General features: G+C 40.2%; 1 protein-coding gene across 1 annotated transcript in view; it reads right to left on the bottom strand.

The window, feature by feature from the left end:
• Positions 1-412: 412 nt before the first annotated feature.
• Positions 413-20,054, bottom strand: part of STMN2 (stathmin 2) — a 71,892-nt gene continuing 52,250 nt past the window's right edge. Inside the window, exons 2-5 of the mRNA XM_077270702.1 lie at positions 11,606-11,701; positions 4,893-5,065; positions 4,014-4,205; positions 413-1,675 (exon numbers count right to left, since the gene is read on the bottom strand). Coding sequence (XP_077126817.1) covers positions 1,616-1,675; positions 4,014-4,205; positions 4,893-5,065; positions 11,606-11,701 — 521 coding nt within the window. The 3' untranslated portion in view covers positions 413-1,615. The remainder of the gene's footprint in view (positions 1,676-4,013; positions 4,206-4,892; positions 5,066-11,605; positions 11,702-20,054) is intronic.

Below are 20,054 nucleotides of genomic sequence, written 5' to 3'. Positions count from 1 at the left end.
TAATTAATTCAATGTCTCTAGTGAGTGGTGTGCGCCTCCATGTACTCACCATAAATGCTACTCCAGTCAGAAAATGGTGTCGCATTTTTGATGTAGAAAGTATAGGCTGATTTGATTAATTCAACGACGGGGAGGGGTGTAGCCATGCTCAGTCCTAGCTCCCCTTTAGTTCTGCCTATTTCGGCTGAACGGATCCAAAATGGCGTGAAAATGGCAAAAGTCACAAAATTCTTGCGCAACGCTGTGTTGTTAACAATTTTGCAACTTTTCAAAGTTTTTAAAATCTGTGATGAATAAGCCCCGGAGTACTCAGAACTGTTGATCCACCATTGTTATTTTATGAGCCTTACGAGCATACATTAAAACAGATATCTCCAAAGTTTTCTTCCAGGTAAATAAAGACAGCCATATATAAGTTCTCAGAACCCCAGTTCTTTATTAACCACAGCTTGCTCACAATAACATACAGGAAATAGCACTAATGAAGAGTAGAATATGCAGGCAGCAACTTCCATGGGGCAGGAACAATTTCAAAATCGCAACTATATTCGACACTTGGCGGCTGTTAGGCAACTCCACACTTGGCACGTGCACCCTGTCTAATGATCCCTGTAGATTTGCTGATAGCATTCAGTAATTTGCTAATGAAGGAACCCCTCCTAATGCTGAACAAAGGGATAGTTCTCTAAGTTCAACAAAAATAAGAATCTTACAGGGTTAATACAGAATTATGTTGTATAAAATAGTCCTCGTTGACCATTGCAGTAAAGCAGAGAGAGTACAGGGAGCTATTGCTGGGAGAACTAGGGCCAGATTTGCTCATTATAGGTCTTTGTGCAAATCGGTTGCTAAATTGTGTTACACTATCGCTACAAGTGTTTGTTATCAGACCCTATGTACCTGTTACATGTAGTGTAATTCACTAAAAACAGTGACATCTATTCCCCAGGTGTTACAAACTATCAAACTAATGGAATAGCAGTTTAGCCTACACCGGAAATCACTGTAAACGTCTTACCATGACACACAAGGAGGGAGCATTTCCATTTTCTGACAATAAGAATCTCTCTGGACACTGACATGTAATAACATCATTCTACTTGGGTTATAAAGACTGAATTAACAAAGTTGAAAGCTTACAAAATATCCAGTGTGGCTGAATGATGGCGATCCTCACCATCACCGGCCTAGTGATTATTGTATGTGGTGCACCAAAATAAAGTCGGCAGAGAATGAAGTTAGACATGGGTATTTTAGAAAGATTCTGCAAATTCATTTTTAGAAGAAACAGACGACACCTAAAGCCTGTTACAGGACATGTAAGATTATGAAATAACTTGCATAATGCAATACTTGTAATTTTTTAACAAAAATGTAAGTATTTACAAAATAAGACCCACATTTTTTTTTATTTTTTTTTTTAACATGAAGCAAATCATTCTGCAAAGAGACGACATTTTTTTTTAGTTTTTTTCTTTGATTTTTTTTTTTTGTTCATCATGAGTTCTTGTCAATTTTTTTTCTTTGTTTTGATTTTGTGATGTCATACATTTTCCATATTGTTATCGCATGATCCGTAAATATAGGCAAATAAGTGACTAATGGTGGTATATTTTCAGCCTGACAGTTCTTCCTGGAGTTCCTTGTTCCTACGGACCTCAGCAGCATGCCTCTCCTGTGAAAAAAAACAAAACATAAGACCTTTTATTACATTAAGTACATGTTTGGTCATGAAAGGCAACTTTTTACACTCCATTACAAGTAGCAACTTCTGAACATAACTTTTAGATATTCATGCATTTATGGAGAGACTAGATAACAGCAGATTCCCACAAGGCTGGTCAAGGCCCCTTGGAGAGAGGCAGCCTATAGACTGCCATACATATTACAGTAAATTCAGCCAAATCTCCACCATTTTGGTAAAATGGGCAAATTATCGGATGTGTGTGGGAGCACCCCCCAAAAGATGATGCAATGTGACAGACGGATTGATATTTCCACTGAAAAGAGAAGGGGGTCACTGAAATTCAAAATAAGCCACTGCCAGAAGTGTCTGTCGACAGTTTTCTCTGCTCTCCATATTGAAAGCACATGAACACTTGCCTTAAAAGTTCATGTGCATCTGTGGGTCGGGAGAGATAGCTGTCTACTTAGCAAAAGCTATCTTATGTGTATGGCTAGCTGAAATCAGGTTGGTTGTGGTTGTGTTGGTTACAGTGATTTATTGATGGCTTATTCGAATAGTTCTTGGGTCAACAGCTCTTTTATTTATGACTCCACTATACACATGAACTCTGAATAAGGAAAGGAGAATAAACCACTGCAAACCTACTGTATGTTTGTGGCTTATCCCCAGTAGAACAAAAGGATAGGTCAATGAACTTCAACAAGCCTGCCATCTTTGGAAGAGTGCCAGGACTCCGAATACACATTAGATGGTCAGGCATTTAATCTCTTACTGATGGCTGATACGCCTTTTCACTGAGGCTGTTAAGGGGCCTTATTCCTCAGCAATGCTTTATCATGGCGCTGGGGAATAAGTGTATAACGTCCCCCAGATAGCGAAAATCCTGTGGGTGACACTTGTATATGACAGCTGACACCCTGAGGCATTGGCCCTGACTGGTTTTGGAATAGATCAGGGTCAATTGACCCTTAAATGCCGCTGTCAAATGTGAAAGCAGCATTTAAGTGGTTGAAGTGGAGTGAAAACTCTCCCTTTAGGACTATTTGCCCAAAATCTTAATTACTTAATCATTAATTTCTTGAATGCATTATATTGCGGTAAGTTTCACACGGATGGCACAGGGATGCCACATTGATCCTGCACATGCACACATGGATGACACACGGATTTAAAAAATTTACACATGGATACTGACAATTGTCAAAACAAAATGTGCTACATGGATGTGTTTTTTACGCGCTCATGGAAAAGGGCCATTCAAAGTTTGAAAATCGCTAATCGTTTGAAATACTCAATCTTTTGAAATTTTGGACATTTTCACAAAATAAACCCCAAAACTTAACAACCTAAATTTACTGCTGACATAAAGTATAATGTCTCCCGAGTCCCGAAAAAACAGTCTTAGATTTACCAGGATATATAGAAGTATTCCAGAGTTATTATCACATAAAATGACACTGGTCAGATTTGAAAAATGGGATTTGGTCATCAAGCTCAAACGAGGAGTTTGGATCAATTTTCTCTGTGCAGAATTTGTTGGTAGGGAGAAGTTTCAGAAGTAAGTAGAACAAAATACTGATTTAATTCTCACTTTGGTGCCTGAGGGGGGTCAAAATACTCCTCCATCACTTAAAGAGGCACAAGTATTTTTGGTATTTTGTAGTTACTGTTTAGTAGTTTAATCGTTAAACGTCAGGGTCCCGAGCCCACAACAATTTTTTAAAGGAATAGGAATAGGAATAGGTTCAGCTTATTTGTGACCATGAGCAGAAAGTCTATGAATCCATGGGCCATACACGTAGGAGAGCTCTCCGCCAAATGTTTGTTCAGCACACAACTCTCTCCCGACAACATCATACACATGAGTACTTGGCACAACGGAGTATTTACTGTATATGTTTCTGCCAGGCAACTCCTTGAGTTACTTATGTCCTCTAAAACGAAAGGATCAGGCATTGCAATTGCAAATGCCCAATCCTTCTCTCTCCCAAAATCATTTGTCTGGGAAAAATTTGAAGGCCTCCATACTCATTCTCATCAGATGGTCGGCCAATCCATCAGAAATCAACGGATTCAGCAGAGTTTATTTTAATATGTATGGGGGCTTTTGCACTCCCATGACTAGTTGAGTGCCTAACTGATGTTTTGAGTGTCCACTGATCAAAACTACTGAACAATGACTACAATGCTTAGTTCCTCTTTCGATAGCATATGGTAGATGAGTAAGTTTTAGTATTTTAGCAAAAGCGTTCAGGAACTTCAAGCTATGCCTCTGCTTTCATGGCATCACTTGCTTCAACAAACTTTATAAGCATGTATTCCTTACCTTCTCCTGAAGGCGCTCCATAAGGGAAGCTAAATAAGCTTCACGGTTTTCTTTAATCTGTTCCATTTTAAATATCAGCTTTTCCTCTGCCATTCGGCTGAAGTTATTGTTTTCCTCCAGAGCCTTTTGGAGAACTTCCCTTTCATGCTCTCGTTTCTCTGCCAATTGCATCAGAATTTGGGCTTCCTGAGTCTGTAGAACAAAATATCATTTGGCACAGAATAAACAGGACCCTTCCACCATATATGTGGGCACCAAAAATAATTATATCTTTCAGTATTGTCACTTTACAAATCATTCTATAAATCTCACTTAAAAGATTCTGTTTATGAACTCAGCAGTAAAATTCCTTTAATCCAAAACATCATCCTCCTGCCTTATTTTGGATCATCTATACCTCTATATCATTAACATCTAAACATAGTGCAGGCAAATATTTCTTGTAGTTTAAACCCAGTCAGGGGCTGACTAAAGGGCTTTTAAAAAGGGCTGTCTAAGGTTAGAAAATCATGGCTGCTTATTTTTAATAACAGCAGTTGTCCCTGTTCCCTACATACACATGCATGTTCAGTTTAGCCACGCATGCATATATTTTCAAAAGGGAAAGCAAAGCAGGCTACTTCTGGACATCTCTGATGGAGGCTTATCTGCTAGGTGAACAAAAGAATTGGATTATGAAAGTCATCATGCTCATTCATTCTCTTCCCCAACATCATCCATCAGGAGACCTCCATATACATTGGGGCCATTCCTGACTTTGCAGTTGGGTCCCATAAAACGTAATACCACACCTGCACAAGGACTTTTTATACTGTAGGCAGATCTGTTTCCCCATTTGTTTATTTAGCGTTTTAAACCCATTTAAATTTCTAGGCTTACCTTTCTTCTCTCTTCCGCAGCTTCCAGTTTTGCCTGTATTTCTTCTAGAGACAGATCCTTTTTCTTTGGAGAGGCCAATGTTCGTGGAGCCTCAGAAACAGGAGATGGAGGCTTTAGTATCAGCTCGAAGGCCTGGCCAGACTTGCGCTTATTAATCTGTTTCACTTCCATATCTATTTAGCAAAAAAAATTTTGCGCCAAGTTAAACACTACAAGCCGTAGATGTTTGATATTTTAAAAATGACAAATGCTTTACAAAAATGTTTGTCAGAAGACGTTGCTTTGTCAGACGGGTTTACAAATATTCTGACAATAATATTAAAAATGTAATGTATTATACAACTTACAACTTACATATAAATAATAATTAAGTCAGGAACAACATGTATGACATTGTTTTTGAATTGCTACTTTCCTGAAATGTCTAAATGTTAACTACAATTAGTGATGAGTGAATGTGGTTAGATGCTCGAGTGTTATCAGAGTGTCTTCGACGTGCTCGAAAAATATGTTCGAGTCCCGGCAGCTGAATGTCTCGTGGATGTTTGACAGCCAGAACCCATGTAGGGATAGCCTAACAAACAGGTTATTCCCCATGTGTTGTGGCTGTCTAACAGCCATGAGACCTGCTGCCACGAGGACTCGAACATATTTTTCGGGCATGTGTTGCGATTGTCTAACAGCCACGAGACATTCAACCGCCGGGATTTGAAGATATTTTTCGAGCACGCCCAAGATATGCGGATAACACTCGAGCATGCTCCTATAACACGATATCCGAGCATGTTTGCTCATCACTAACTATAATATAAACTATTATTTCACAATACTGTTATAATACTGCAGGGACTGTCACAGGCAGAAGAGGCCCCTGAGCAAGAACTGTACATGGGACATTAACAGTCCAATCATCATTGCCCTCCTTTACGTGTCTGTGACAGAAACTGTTTACAGCTTTGTAGGTGGAAGTGGCCCTCTTACTACCTGGGCCCTTGAGCAGTTGGTTTTACATTTTGCATTCCTTCACTCAAAGACAAATGATATCTTAAAGTGAATATGTTGAGAATACAATGTAGGAGAACGTGGTCAAATTCTGCGCTGCTGAATCATGTAGTCCAAAGGTATTATTAAAGGTGGTCTTTATTCAACGCGTTTCTGAGTTTCAAAGAACTCCTTCATCAGGAAATACCACAAGATTCTTATGTGGTATTTCCTGATGAAGGAGTTCTTTGAAACTCAGAAACGTGTTAAATAAAGACTACCTTTAATAATACCTTTGGGCTACATGATTCAGCAGCGCAGAATTTGACCACGTTCTCCTACATTGTATTCGGCCGGTTCCTCATGGATCTGCGGCAGTGAATCTCTCCAGTGCTTGTCTTAAGCTGTGTCTGGTGAGTGCTTTTACCTTGCATTGACTGCTTAAAACCCTATTGCGCGATTTTCCTCCAACAGTTTTTAAAGTGAATATGCTAGCAGGTTTTTCCTATTTAATCTGAGAGCAGTATAATGTAGAAGTGGAGAGCCTGATTCAAGTGACGTGTCACTTACTAGGCTGTGTGTTGTTGTTTCAATAAAATCAGTACTTTATTAGCAGTTTGTCACTACAGGACAAGGTTGCCCATGCCTCCTAGTCAACTGCTATGTGTAACCCCGCCCCAACCACTGACTAGCAGCTTTCTGTCGATAAACAATGTACACAGAACGCTTCCAATCAGTGGTGTGTTCGGGGTTATAGAGAGCTCAGAATTCTGACCACTGCTAGATCCGCAGCTGAGAAAATAGTGATCAAAACCACACAAGGAAACCCAGTAAGTGACACATCACTGGAACCAGACGCTCTGCCCCATACATCATGCTGCTCTTAGCTTAAATATCAAAACCTGTTGACATACTCGCTCTAAAGTGTACTGGTCATTTTAGGTAACTTTTCAGAATAAGCTTTCATATGTTTGTACATTTGTACATAGGAAATAACACCATTTCTGTTTATTACATGACTTGTAGATTGCATATTTTTAACCAGTGCAGGTTCTGTCACAACCCCCAAGGGTCGGTCCAGCGGATGGCACAAAAAACGCCAACAACTGGATGGGAAAAGGGAGAGGAAGGCCCTAACGGTAGGGAATGAAGGATGGGCACCTCCTATCATAGCTTGTGCCTATCCCTAAGCTCCTCTAATGCCCTATGCAGGTCCTTCCCTCCGCTGACATCATGTGCCTAGTCCCTAGCTGTCACCTCACTAAACCCTGGCTAGTGCACTGGCTGGCAATGACGCTAGCCTCCCCACTGCAGATAGTACAAACACAGGGGACAGTGGCAAGCAGCAGACAGACAAGGTAAATAAAGAAGTAAAGGTACCTTCACACGAAACGACGCTGCAGCGATAGCGACAACGATGCCGATCACTGCAGCGTCGCTGTTTGATCACTGGAGAGCTGTCACACAGACCGCTCTCCAGCGACCAACGATGCCGAGGTCCCCGGGTAACCAGGGTAAACATCGGGTTACTAAGCGCAGGGCCGCGCTTAGTAACCCGATGTTTACCCTGGTTACCAGCGTAAAATGTAAAAAAACCAAACAGTACATACTTACATTCGCGTCCCCCGGCGTCCGCTTCCTGCACTGACTGACTGACTGAGCGCCGGCAGTAGCAGGGCACAGCGGTGACGTCACCGCTGTGCTGTGCTTTCACTTTCACTTTGCGGCGCTCAGTCAGTGTGGGAAGCAGACGATGGGGGATGCGAATGTAAGTATGTAGTGTTTGTTTTTTTTACATTTTACACTGGTAACCAGGGTAAACATCGGGTTACTAAGCACGGCCCTGCGCTTAGTAACCCGATGTTTACCCTGGATACCAGTGTAAAATATCGCTGGTATCGTTGCTTTTGCTGTCAAACACAACGATACACGGCGATCGGACGACCAAATAAAGTTCTGGACTTTATTCAGCGACCAGCGACATCACAGCAGGATCCTGATCGCTGCTGCCTGTCAAACTAAACGATATCGCTAGCGAGGACGCTGCAACGTCACGGATCACTAGCGATATCGTTACAAAGTCGTTTCGTGTGAAGGTACCTTAACTTAGCTCCAGGCTCTGCTGCCAATCACTACACAGCAGAGGATATGGAAACAGGACCCTGAACTCCACAGAAGTAGCAGATACAGCGCTGGCACCAGAGAGCTGCACACTCCAAGGCTGGTCTACATAGATTAACTCCATCACCAACAGTCAGCTGATGCATCAGGTAACCATTTAAAGGATGGTGGAAGTAGTCACCACCCACATCAGCTGACCAGCAGCACAGCAGCTGTCAGCAAGGAAAATTACATTAACCCTTGCTGGCCAAAAGTAAAAACCACGTTTAAATTAAAGCAGAACCAGAGCTGTCATGACTCAAAAAATGGGACAGGTTCTATCTGTTATATTCAGTTGTCTCTGACCTAGGCTGGCTGTTATGATATCTTACATACACAACATACATTGAGAGATGGATTTCCGTTCTGTTTTCAATGTAGCTCCCAGACAGCAGCAAGTTCGATAGATAGTAGCAGTATGAAGAACATTATACTACAGTACTGAGCAGTGTAGCTGTAAATCTAGCACTGGAGTGAAATACATTTACTAAAAGCTGCAAAATGATCTGTTTGTGTCTGCTTGTTGGCCTGGGATCTCATTTGGCTGAGTGCTGCTCACTACTGGCTCCGTTCTAATCTCCATAGAGCTTAATATAAGCTGTAACCTGACAGCTTACTGTGAGGTTACTCCATTTTGGTTTCAGCAACATGGATTTGAGCAGTTGTTTTCCAGAGTGGATGGTGAATTCAGGGTGCAGAATGGAGTTGAAAAACGTAATTCATAAGTGGAGAAAGAGTCAAATTTCTCTAAGACATACTGCTAAATTTTTTATATTCGCCTCTACAATCACTTCGTGCAAAGTTTGTTGAAAGAACAGGGACATATTTAAACATGAATATGACATATTATTATTGTACATTTTTATAGCGCCATTTATTCCATGGCACTTTACATGTGAAAAGGGGGCAAATATAGACAAAGACAACTAAACATGAGCAAAAAGCAAGCACACAGGTACATAAGGAGGGAGGACATATTTAAATATCTGTATACCCCTGTCACCTGCTCTAATAAAATCACTGTACCAAAGGAGGAGGAAGTATTAGGGCAATTATGGCTTGAGGAGACTTAGTCATTTAACCATTTAGAGCTTTTGCTAAAAGGGAACCTCTCTGAATCTTTACTCCATCACTGCTTCTTAGTTCAGGGGGACATGATTCTAAACTTCTCACTATACCAACCTTTGCATTAACTAAAAATAATGTAAACGTGGCACATGCTGCATGGAGGATAGTCCTGAGTAGCCACAAAAGTAGTCCCTCCCAAATTTTCATGCAACTCATCTTTTTTGTGACTTGACTGATGTCCTTCTGGCTGGAATTGGTCATCACGTGCCAGCTTTGGCAGCATGTGCTGAATGCACAGTGATGGGAGGTGTAGTTGTACTAGATTCATCTGCGCGCAACTCATGCACTGCCTGTCCCCATACTTGGCTTGTAATGAATATACCAGCCAAAGAGACATAAGTTAATCCAACGAGGGGTCAGTCATGCTTTATGTCCTTCCTATACATGCTGGCGCTTTACTATGCAGGTAATGCCAGACATAGTTAGTCTATCCTGAACTGGAGAGGTGGACAAATTCTGAATAAATGGTGGTTATCCAAAGTTGTTGGGAGGATGGTTTGGTGAGACCTTTCCTTTTCCCTTCGTGTCTTTTGTTGCTTTGCTGCCTCACAGTCTCTACACTTTTATACCTTAGTGTTTTTCTCTGTGATAAGTGATCTGTGACTGTGCATCTGTTTTGCCCTGTCTGTCTTGTTTATATTCTCCCTATACAATTAACAGACTAGTGCTACTCAGGAGCATAGTGAGGAACAAGACCCAGGCATCCCAACCATCCGGCGTAATGCTGGAGACAGGGATAACTAGGGACCTCTAGACTGAGGGACAGTATAGGAGCCCATTTTTCTATCCAACAGTCACACTGTGAAAGAGATATTATCTACAATAAATCAGTGAATATGCTTAACCCGTTAAGGACCAAGCCACTTTGTAGGTTAATGACCAAGCCTTAATTTTGAAATCTGACCACTGTCACTTTATGTGGTTATAACTCTAGAACACTTCAGCGGATTCCCCTGATTCTGAGATTGTTTTTGTGACATATTGTACTTTATGATAGTGGTAAAATTTCTTGTGTTTATTTGTGGAAAAAAAAAAATTTGGCAAAAATTTTGGAAATTTTAAAATTTTCAGACTTTAATGTTTATGCGCCTAAATCAGAGCGTTATGTCACACCCCCGTTATGGATGCCCCCAGAAGAAGCAGAAGGGTGAAAAGTGCGTTGGGGCACAGGGGATCACCACCAAACCACGAGCACTACTAATACTCATTGGAATGTAAGTAACAGCATTTACTCTGTTGATGTATGTTGTCACTGCCGAATAGGCTATGCCGCCTGTATAATCTGACATATATTAGCAATGAGATGTCATATGTTAATTGAAGTATAGACATACTTAAGGGGTACTAGTTGGATTGATGCTTTGAGCACATATGCCACTTTGTGTTCACCGGTACTTTTCTTGAGAATCATATTTTATAATACTATATACAGTATGTGACTTCCTACAGGGTACATTATATAGTTGCAGTTTGAATTTGTTCCAATATTAATTTGACTCATTGTGGTTTGCTGTTGCTCCCTTTGGGGTATGTTTATATTAATTATGGACAAGTAGCCTTTGTACATTTGTTTCAGTTTTTCTAATTCATATTAATTTTTTAATTCACCTATGGTTCGCTTCTTATAGGTGGCAGTAAATACACTGCCCCTATTGAGTTTCACATGGAATAGAGAGCGGATGCTATGTCACTTTTGGAGGGCCCTGATGTGCCTAAACAGTGGAAACCCCCCACAAGTGATACCATTTTGGAAACTAGACCCCTCATGGAACTCAATATGTGTTGGTGAAAACTGCTTTTGAGGCACAGTGCAAAGCTCAAAATGGAAGGAGCGCCATATTCTAGTGCAGATTTTACTATTATCGTTTGAGGATGCCATGACCCACTGGGAGAGCCCCTGAGGTGCTAGAACAGGAGAACGCCCCATAAGTGACCCTATTTTACAAACTACAACTCTCAATAAATTAATCTAGGGGTGTAATGATCATATTGATACCAAGGGTGCGTCACAGAATTTTATACCATTGGCCAGTGAAGAAAAAATAATTACATTTTTACCACAAAAAATTAGTTTTAGCCCCAAATTTAACATTTTCCCACAAGAAGTGGGTAAAATTGGCACCAGAATTTGTCCCACAATTTCTGTTGAATATAGAAATACACCATACATGGCAGTACTGCTTAGCCATATGGAGCGTCTTGATAGGGATGGAGCGCTATTTACCTCCTGGAGCGCAGACTTTCCTAGAATAGTTTGCGGACTCCATATACAGAGACCCCTAAGTGCTAGAGAGCAGAATCCCCAGGAAGGCACTGGGGTTCAGAATAAATGTTCTCTATCAGACTGCAATATAAACTAAAGCAATACGTTTATGGATGTGTTATTATAGAGAAATAGAGTATATACAAGCGTATGCATGGAATATCGGCCAGTTATTACTCACCATCAAATGTGTATGCGTTAATATTTCGAGGCTCAGAATGGAAACATGAGCAAATTAGAGAGAGCATAGACAGCTCCTTCATTTTTTCCTTGTAGGCTGTAAAAAAAAAGAAAAAATACATTAAATCACACAATACTAGGCATGATGGGTACATACCTAGAACATATTACAAAAAGATTTTATTTTGTTTAACCCCTTAATGACCATGCCAAGTTTTTCAGATCTGACATGTGTCACTTTATATGTAGTTACAATTCTGGAATGTTTTAATATAATCAAGCAATTTTGAGAATGTTTATTCCTGACACATTGTACTTTATGTTAGTGGTAAATTTAGGCCAGTAGATATTTGTGTTCATTTATGAAAATTTCGGAAAAACAGATATGAGGGTCTTCTATAGACCTCCTATTGTCATAGCAAACCATTGCAACCCGCAATGACTTCATGGGTGTGCCGATGGGCTCATGGAATGACGCGCCCACATGCCTTAGAGATTGACAATGGCCTTCTATCAATTGTAAACTATCAAGTTTACAATTGCCGGTGGAGCTCAGCTCCACCCGCGATTGATAGAGGCAGGTCCTGGCTATAATACACTGCCATCACCTGTGGAGTATGGGTCGAGCTTACCCCATGAGCCTGCTCTATACACCCACTTCCAACTTGCGCCGTACATGTACGGCAGATGTCAGGAAGAGGTTAAATTCATATATCACAAAAAACTGATTTAAACAATAAGTAATTTTTAAATGATAACTCTCCTTTTACTACGGTGGATTTTTGATTTCAAATAACAGTGTGTCTTACAGGAGCAGAGTTGTAAATTAGATTGAACTAAATCTCATTTCTACACTGCAATAAATAAAAGAAAATTCTGCACCATCCCCTTGAGAAATCGATATTTCACATGCGAAACGCGCGTCGGGGAATTGCCATCCAGTACTTATGGCCAGCCTGAGTTTCTCCATCTGTGGTAACATGTGCCTCCCCAACCCTTTATTTATGCCCACTTGGTTTGACTTGTACTTGCATCTCTGGGCTGGTGGTGTGCTGCTGTTACTCACACTATACTCTACACAAACGTCACCAGACTTGGTGCGTCGCTTTATATACTCATGGCTGGCTATTGTATGTCTGTATTTTTATACATTTCTTCTACATCAAATGTGAAGTTTATATAAATTTGTTTAATAAAAATCATCTTTTTAATGTCCATACTCCGTATCATCCTGTGCTTATGTATTGCTTGGAGTTGGTTCTTTCGTTTGGGTGTCACTGCACTGATTTTATGCTATTGTTTTGCATTGTAATATGCAACTGGATTTTCTGTTTCTCAGAAATTGGTCTGTGTTGAAAAAAAATTGAAATCAGCATCATCTCAATGTAACCTGCGGATATGAATACGATATCACCTTCTGCAATGCATTGGGTAAAATGTGCATAAAATCTACTGTCTTTTCTATTTTCCATTTTCCCAACATTTATTGCTGCAGATATCCTGGACCCGTAGAAGCGTTAGAACAAAGCGAAACGGCTGTTGTTCACATCCTTCTGCCTACACCCCTCTGAACCCCTTGCATGTCGCAAAATATGGAAAAAAAGGACTCTATTTTCATCGACTTGGTGAGTGCCACTTTCCTTATTCTTCTGTCTGCAGCGCTATGTCATGTGGAAACATACCCATAATGGTATATTCATTGTTTGGAACACATTTAGTCCATGGAGCCCTACAACCTGCATATTCCACAAACCAGTCAATGAAAAAAGAAGTTGATGAACATAAAAACTCGTACAAGTCGCTTTCAATATTACGTTGTAATTCAAAAGGAAATAATGAATGTCTATAAAAAGATCAGAACGTTATAATTTGTGCATAAGAAATGTGGTCCTAAGCCTGGTCCAATAACAGGCAGACGTTCTAAATAAATGTATATGTGATAACTGTAATACCAGAATATTTCACAACCCTCTGCACATCCACTTTGGGATTTTTCAGCCTTGGGTGAGTGCTGATTTCTAAAATGGAAGGTGTAAAAAATGAAATGCAGGCACTTCTATAAAATTATGAATATTTAACAGTTGGGATTCCTTTAATCAGCGGAAAACAGCAGAAATATATCTTGCCCTAAATATAATCTTAATATTGGCTAGGAAAGACGACAGAAAAAGGCAGCATATAAATGAGACCCTGGACGACTTGTTATGATGGGGGAAGCTGCGAGCAGTAGACAGATGGAGCTTGTATCAGTGTAGTATTTGGCAGATTGCCTTTTTTCCCATAATTATCAGTCCAAAAACAGCTCTGCTCTGCGTTCCATCTGTATGGCTAAGTTATACGTGTTACCTACCGACAGATTGTTTCATTACTAATGAATCATTTCTCAAGAGTCTTCACCTCATCCTATGTACAACTTAAGTTAAATGGCCTTAAAAAAACAAAATTGGCAAGAGGCTAAATGGACCAATCAACTGCATGATCAGACTTATTTTTCACTAAGGGCTAAGTCACAATTTAACTTTCTAAAATGAAAATAAACAGAAAAAATAGTGTAGGACACGAGACCTTACACAAATAAGCATCATAACTATGGTGGTTGGTAAGTGGCTCGTGACTATTATTGCCAGTAAGAGAAGAACACTGTTAGTTCACCCCAAGGATGCTAGAGGTTCTCACTTACATTTGGTAATTATATTGTTCTGCTTCTTCATAGTATAGAGCAATATATTTAAGAGCAGATCTGTGACTTGACGGAAAGTAGCAGTGCCCAATTGACCACATTGACTATAAATGGGGCCATTGGAGCTCCATCATGCTGTTGGGCTGTTTTATTTAGTCTAGTACGTATTTTTTTTACGGAATCTGTAATGAAGGCAATTAAGTAACTTGTTTAATGTGTAATTTCAAATCTTGGTGATTATAGGTATTATTGGTGATCCTTATTGCCTTGTAATTTTGAGGTCCTAAGATCAAATCCAACCAAGGGCAACATCTGCATCACGTTTGCATTTTCTTCCTGTGATTGTGTTGGTATTTCCTGTTTTTTTTCTCCATATTTCAAAAACCCCAAAAAACTATGAAGTTCTTAAACTAAAAAAATCTGTTTTAGTGTGTTTGAGGTAGGAAAATTATTGTGCGGACCTCAATGGGAACAGATAACTGATAAGAACATGTGAGCTGCTCTGTGGAATATGTTGACTCTAGGTAATAGGAGATAAATTAATACATAAATAATTAGTGAATCTCAAAATTTAGACTAACCAAAAAAAATACATGATAATCTCCCTGCTTAATGGTAGTAGAAGTAGAAAGTAAAAATAGTTCCTATAGGAAAAACTAACATATCAGTCCTGGTTATGCTAAGTGGTAGCAATTCCATATTGTCCGATGTTCAGCACCTTTATGAAGATCACATTACTTTAGGCAAATACATGATATTTTATTCTAAATGTATGCCTATTATAGGAGAAGGGTTATAGGAAGAGTGAAGGCCAATGCTAAATATATAAATCTCTATTTCATCTGATCTGTCAGTCACCTTTAAAGGATTAACATTTTTTTCACAAAGCATTTAAGAATAACCTTTCTATTCATTTTCATTTCATAAATTAATAGTATACGTGAAAATACGCACCTTTATAATATATCTTATCAAAGAAATCTGCTTCTTTCTCCTCCTCGACTGATCATTCCTTCTCATAACTCAGTTCATAGGTGATATCTGTAGTCACTGAAGACAGATTTTCCCATTACTGAGAGAGGAGATGGCAGATGCTACTGATAAGATTCTATGTAGAAGAGAAGAGAAATTAGAGGAAAAGCGCTCTGCCTCTAGCTTCCCTCTCCCATCATCATATAATCTTATCATAAGCTCCTGTAATCTCCTATGTCAGTAATATAACAATCTGTCTTCACTGTATACAGATTTTACTCCTGCATTGAGAATTTTGAGAATGAAAAATCAGTCCAGTAGGAGAAAGAAGCAGATTTCTCTGATAAGATACATTACAAAGTTTCTTATTTTCATATACACTATTGATTTATGAAATAAAAATGAAAACGACGGTTACTCTTTAAGTGATAAAATAAAGGTAACATCTTTATTTCTAGACATTAAGTGCAGTCGAGTTAGGTTTCAACCTATTGTAAAACATATAGTAGAATGTATTTTTGTTTCCAAACCATAGATTTGTGTGTTTGGTCAAATGAAAGTATTTTTCCTATGTTGTTTCCATCATCTCCTTCTCTATATAAAAATATCTTCTTAATATGATGTGATGGAACATTATTCAGTGTGTTTGTTAAATTTGGTGGCATGAAAAGGCACAATATGTGCAGATTGATAGTAGAACCATGTGCATAAAGCTTCATTTTAAAGATTAACTGTGCCCATATGCAATAGACTTGCGCACTTGAATTCCAACTACTCGGATCCTTGTCTCATCCAACATCGCCTGTTGAGGGAGAGCTAAGGAGTCCTCACACACATCCAATCGACAGCTGGTTCTACTGATATTGGTGAGTGTAGCAGATTTTCATAACATGTGTATGGTCACCAGATAAACATTTGTTGACTCATTGATCAACCATCAACTATTTTCTGGTTATTGTGTATGGCCACCCCTTCACCCGGAAGCCCGTTTCACCTTCCTGACCAGGCCAAGTTTTGCAATTCTAACCAGTGTCACTTTATGTAGTAATAACTCTGCAACACTTCAACGGAGCTCACCAATTCTGAGGCTTTCTCAAGACATATTGTACTTCATGATAGAGATAAAATTTGATCGATGTGACTAACATTTATTTGTGAAAATATTGGAAATTTGACAAAAATTTGGAAAATTTTGCAATTTTCAAACTTTTAATTTTTATGTCCTTAAGTCAGAGAGTCATGTCACACAAAATAGTTAATAAATAACATTTCCAACATGTCTGCTTTACATCAGCACAATTTTTGAAACATATATTCTCTGTTAGGAAGTTATAAGTGTTAAAACATGACCAGTGATTTCTCATTTTCCAAAAAATTAAAAAACATTTTTTTTAGGGACTAAATCACATTTGAAGAGACTTTAAGGGTCCAATACGACAGAAAATATCCAAAAGTGACACAATTCTAAAAACTGCACATCTTAAGGTGTTCAAAACCACCTTGAAGAAGTTTATTAACCCTCCAGGTGCTTCACAAGAATTAATGAAATGTGGAAGGTAAAAATTAACATTTAACTTTTTCACAAAAATTTTACTTTAGACCCAATTTTTTTTATTTTAGCAAAGGTAGCAGGAAAAAATGAACCCCATAATTTGTTGAGCAATTTCTCCTGACTACGCCGATACCCCATATGTAGAAGAAAACTACTGTTTTTGTGCATAACGGGACTCAGAAAGGAAGAAGCGACATTTAACTTTTTGAATGCAAAATTTGCTGGAACCATTAGTGGACTCTGTGTCAAGTTTGGAGAGCTTCTGATGTGCCTAAACAGTGAAATCCGCTCATAAGTGAAACCATGGAAACTAGACTCATCAGGTAACTTATCTAGATGTGTGGTGAGCGTTGAGCTGTGAAAATAAAAATATATAATTTTTCATATAAAAATGTTTTTTAGTCCTAGGTTTTGTATTTTCACAAGGGTAACAGGTAAAATTGCACCATAAAATGTGTTGCTCAATTTCCCCTGAGTACATTGATATCCCATATGTGGGGAAAAAGTACATTTTTTGTGCACGGCAGGGCTCAGAAGGGATGGAACGCCATTTGACTGCAAAATTTGGAATCATTAGCAGATGCCATGTCGTATTTGGAGAGCCCTTGATTTGCCTAAAGAGTAGATACCTCCCACAAGCGACCCAGTTTTGGAAACTAGACCCCTCAGCTTACCTAGATGTGTGGTGAGCACTTTTAACTCCCAGGTGCTTCACAGAAGTTCATAACCTTGAGCCGTGAAAATAAAAACTCAAATTTGTCCCAAAAATGTTATTTTAGCCTCAATGTTTTTATGAGAGTAAAAGGAGAAATTGGACCACAAAATTTGTTAAGCAGATACCCCATATTTGGGGGAAACTACTGTTTGAGTGCACGGAAGAGCTCAAAAAGGATGGAGTGACATTTTGAAATGCAGATTTTAATGGAATGTTTTGTGAGTGTCATGTCACGTTTGAAGAGCCACTGATGGGCCTAATCAATGGAAACCCCCTACAAGTGACCCTATTTTGGAAACTAGATCCCTCAGGGAACTTATCTAGATGAGTGGTAAGCACCTTGAATTCACAGGTGATTCACAGAAGTTTATAAAGTTGAGCCATGGATATTAAAAAAATCACATTTTTTCCCACAACAATGTTCTATTAGCACCAGTTTTTTTATTTTCACAAGGTTAACAGGAAAAAATGTACCTTAAAATTTGTTGTGCCATTTCTCCTGAGTACGCTGATACCCTGAATGTGGTTGAAAACTACTTTTGAAGCAAAGTGCAAAGATATGAAGGGAATAAGCGACATATTAGAGTTCAGATTTTGATCGACTAGTTTAAGGGTGCCATGTCACATTGATAGAGCCTCTGAGGTGTCAGAACAGCAGAACCACCATAAAATGCTCAAATGTACAATCTACAGCTCTCAATGAATTTATATACAGATGCATTGATCATATTGATGGAGCGCCCCCACACCGCCGCAGGGCCGAGGGGTACCCGGAGCCGGGCCTCTGGGATCTCAGTCCTGGGGTTGTCACGGTGGCTAGACCCGGTCCGTGGCCCTGTCCGTCAGTGGGGGACGTCCGGTGTAATAGGTGGTAGTAATGATAGCGGTGGAGCGGTGCAGTTGTGGGGTGTAAGTCGCGGTAAATAACGAGGACACCAGGTTGCAGTCTCTTTACCTCTTTACTGGAGATCTCTGAGTCCTCAGTCCGGAACACGGTTCACCAGGCTACGCAAGTCCGGCCGGTCCAATGGCACCTCCAGAGTTCTCCTCTCAGGTGGAAATCTGTGCCTTCCTTCTAGCGCTATGTGTTGTAGTCCTTCCCTGCTGTGCTTACGGAAAGTAACCCCACAACGGTTGTGTCTGTTTCTTAAGTTCCCTCACAACTCGATTTGATGTTCCTCTGCAATCCACCCCTTCCCTGTATTCAGGTTGGAATGGCACCCGTTTGTCAGGTAGGCCTGGAGTTCTTCCGGGACCCTAGAGTCGCCCCTCTCCCGCAATTGCCCCCCAAGACTTCATAGGTGATATGTGGTAGACAGCCCGCCTGAGACCGACTGTCCTGCCGCTGTTTGGAGTATGGCTTGAAGCTGTATTCTAATCCACTCCCTCGGCGTTCCGGCCACCGGTATTGCGCCTCAGCAGGGTGCTGCCTCTTTCAACAAAACCCCTGCTGGTATTCTCCTTCTGCTTGATCTCGTTTCTCACTCAGCACAATCTATCTCGCTTCTAGTCCTTTCTTGAGTCCCGCCGCTTCCAGGAGCCTGCGCGGACCCGTTACGTTCTTTCAATGCCAAGCCTCTGCCAGGATCCCACCCCTGGCAGAGACCCTACAGTCTCTCCCTTCACAACACCCCCTGCCACAGGGTGTTGCTCCGTTCAATCCCGTCAGCGTTCTCTCTAACTTTCTGCCTGACCCCCAGTTTACCCACTATGGTGGGGAGTGGCCTAATGAATAGCACCCTTAGCTCCCCCCGGAGGCCCAGCTGTGAAATATATTGGTGTCTGTGATACCTGATTGGAGGAACTCCTTCGGTGCCATCGAACGTACCATGGCTCCCCTTAGCGGCGAAGCCACAGTACTGCAACAACCAGAACTCTGGGGCGCTGCATTGACACCACAGGTGTATCACAGAATTTTATACCATTGGGCAGTGAAGAAAAAATAATTTACATTTTTACCACCAAACTTTTGTTTTAGCCAAAGATTTAACATTTACAAGCTCAGAAATGGGTAAAAATAACACCAAAATCTGTCCCACAATTTCTGCTGAATGTAGAAATATCCCATATGTGGCTGTACAGTACTGCTTAGCCATACGGAGAGACTCAGGAGGAATTGAGCTCTATTTTCCTCTGGGAACGCAAATTTTGCTAGAATAGTTTGCGGACTCCATATACAGAGTTCCTAAGTGCTAGAAGAGCTGATTCTCCCCTCAAGTGCCCCAATTTTGGAAATTATACCCTATTGAGAATGTATCTACAGGTGTAGTGATGATTTTGACTCATGGGTGTTTTCCAGAAACAAGCAGCAGTGGATGTTGCTGAGTGAAAACTGCAAACTGCCATTGTAGTGCCCAGTAGGTTGCAGTCACCAGTATGTTGTAGTGACCAGTACATTGTTATGCCCAGCTCATGTTCCTGGACACACGCACCTGTAAATTAGGCGGGCTCTCATCGCTACAGAAATGCTAAACATGTGGACGCTAAATGTGGTTGAGGCACACTGTGGGGTTCATAAGGGAGGGGCATTT

This window comes from Ranitomeya variabilis, chromosome 6 (genome assembly GCF_051348905.1).
Source record: "Ranitomeya variabilis isolate aRanVar5 chromosome 6, aRanVar5.hap1, whole genome shotgun sequence".
NCBI lineage: Eukaryota > Metazoa > Chordata > Amphibia > Anura > Dendrobatidae > Ranitomeya > Ranitomeya variabilis.
Note: the sequence above shows the minus strand (reverse complement) of the source record. Positions and strands in the feature narration are given on the sequence as shown.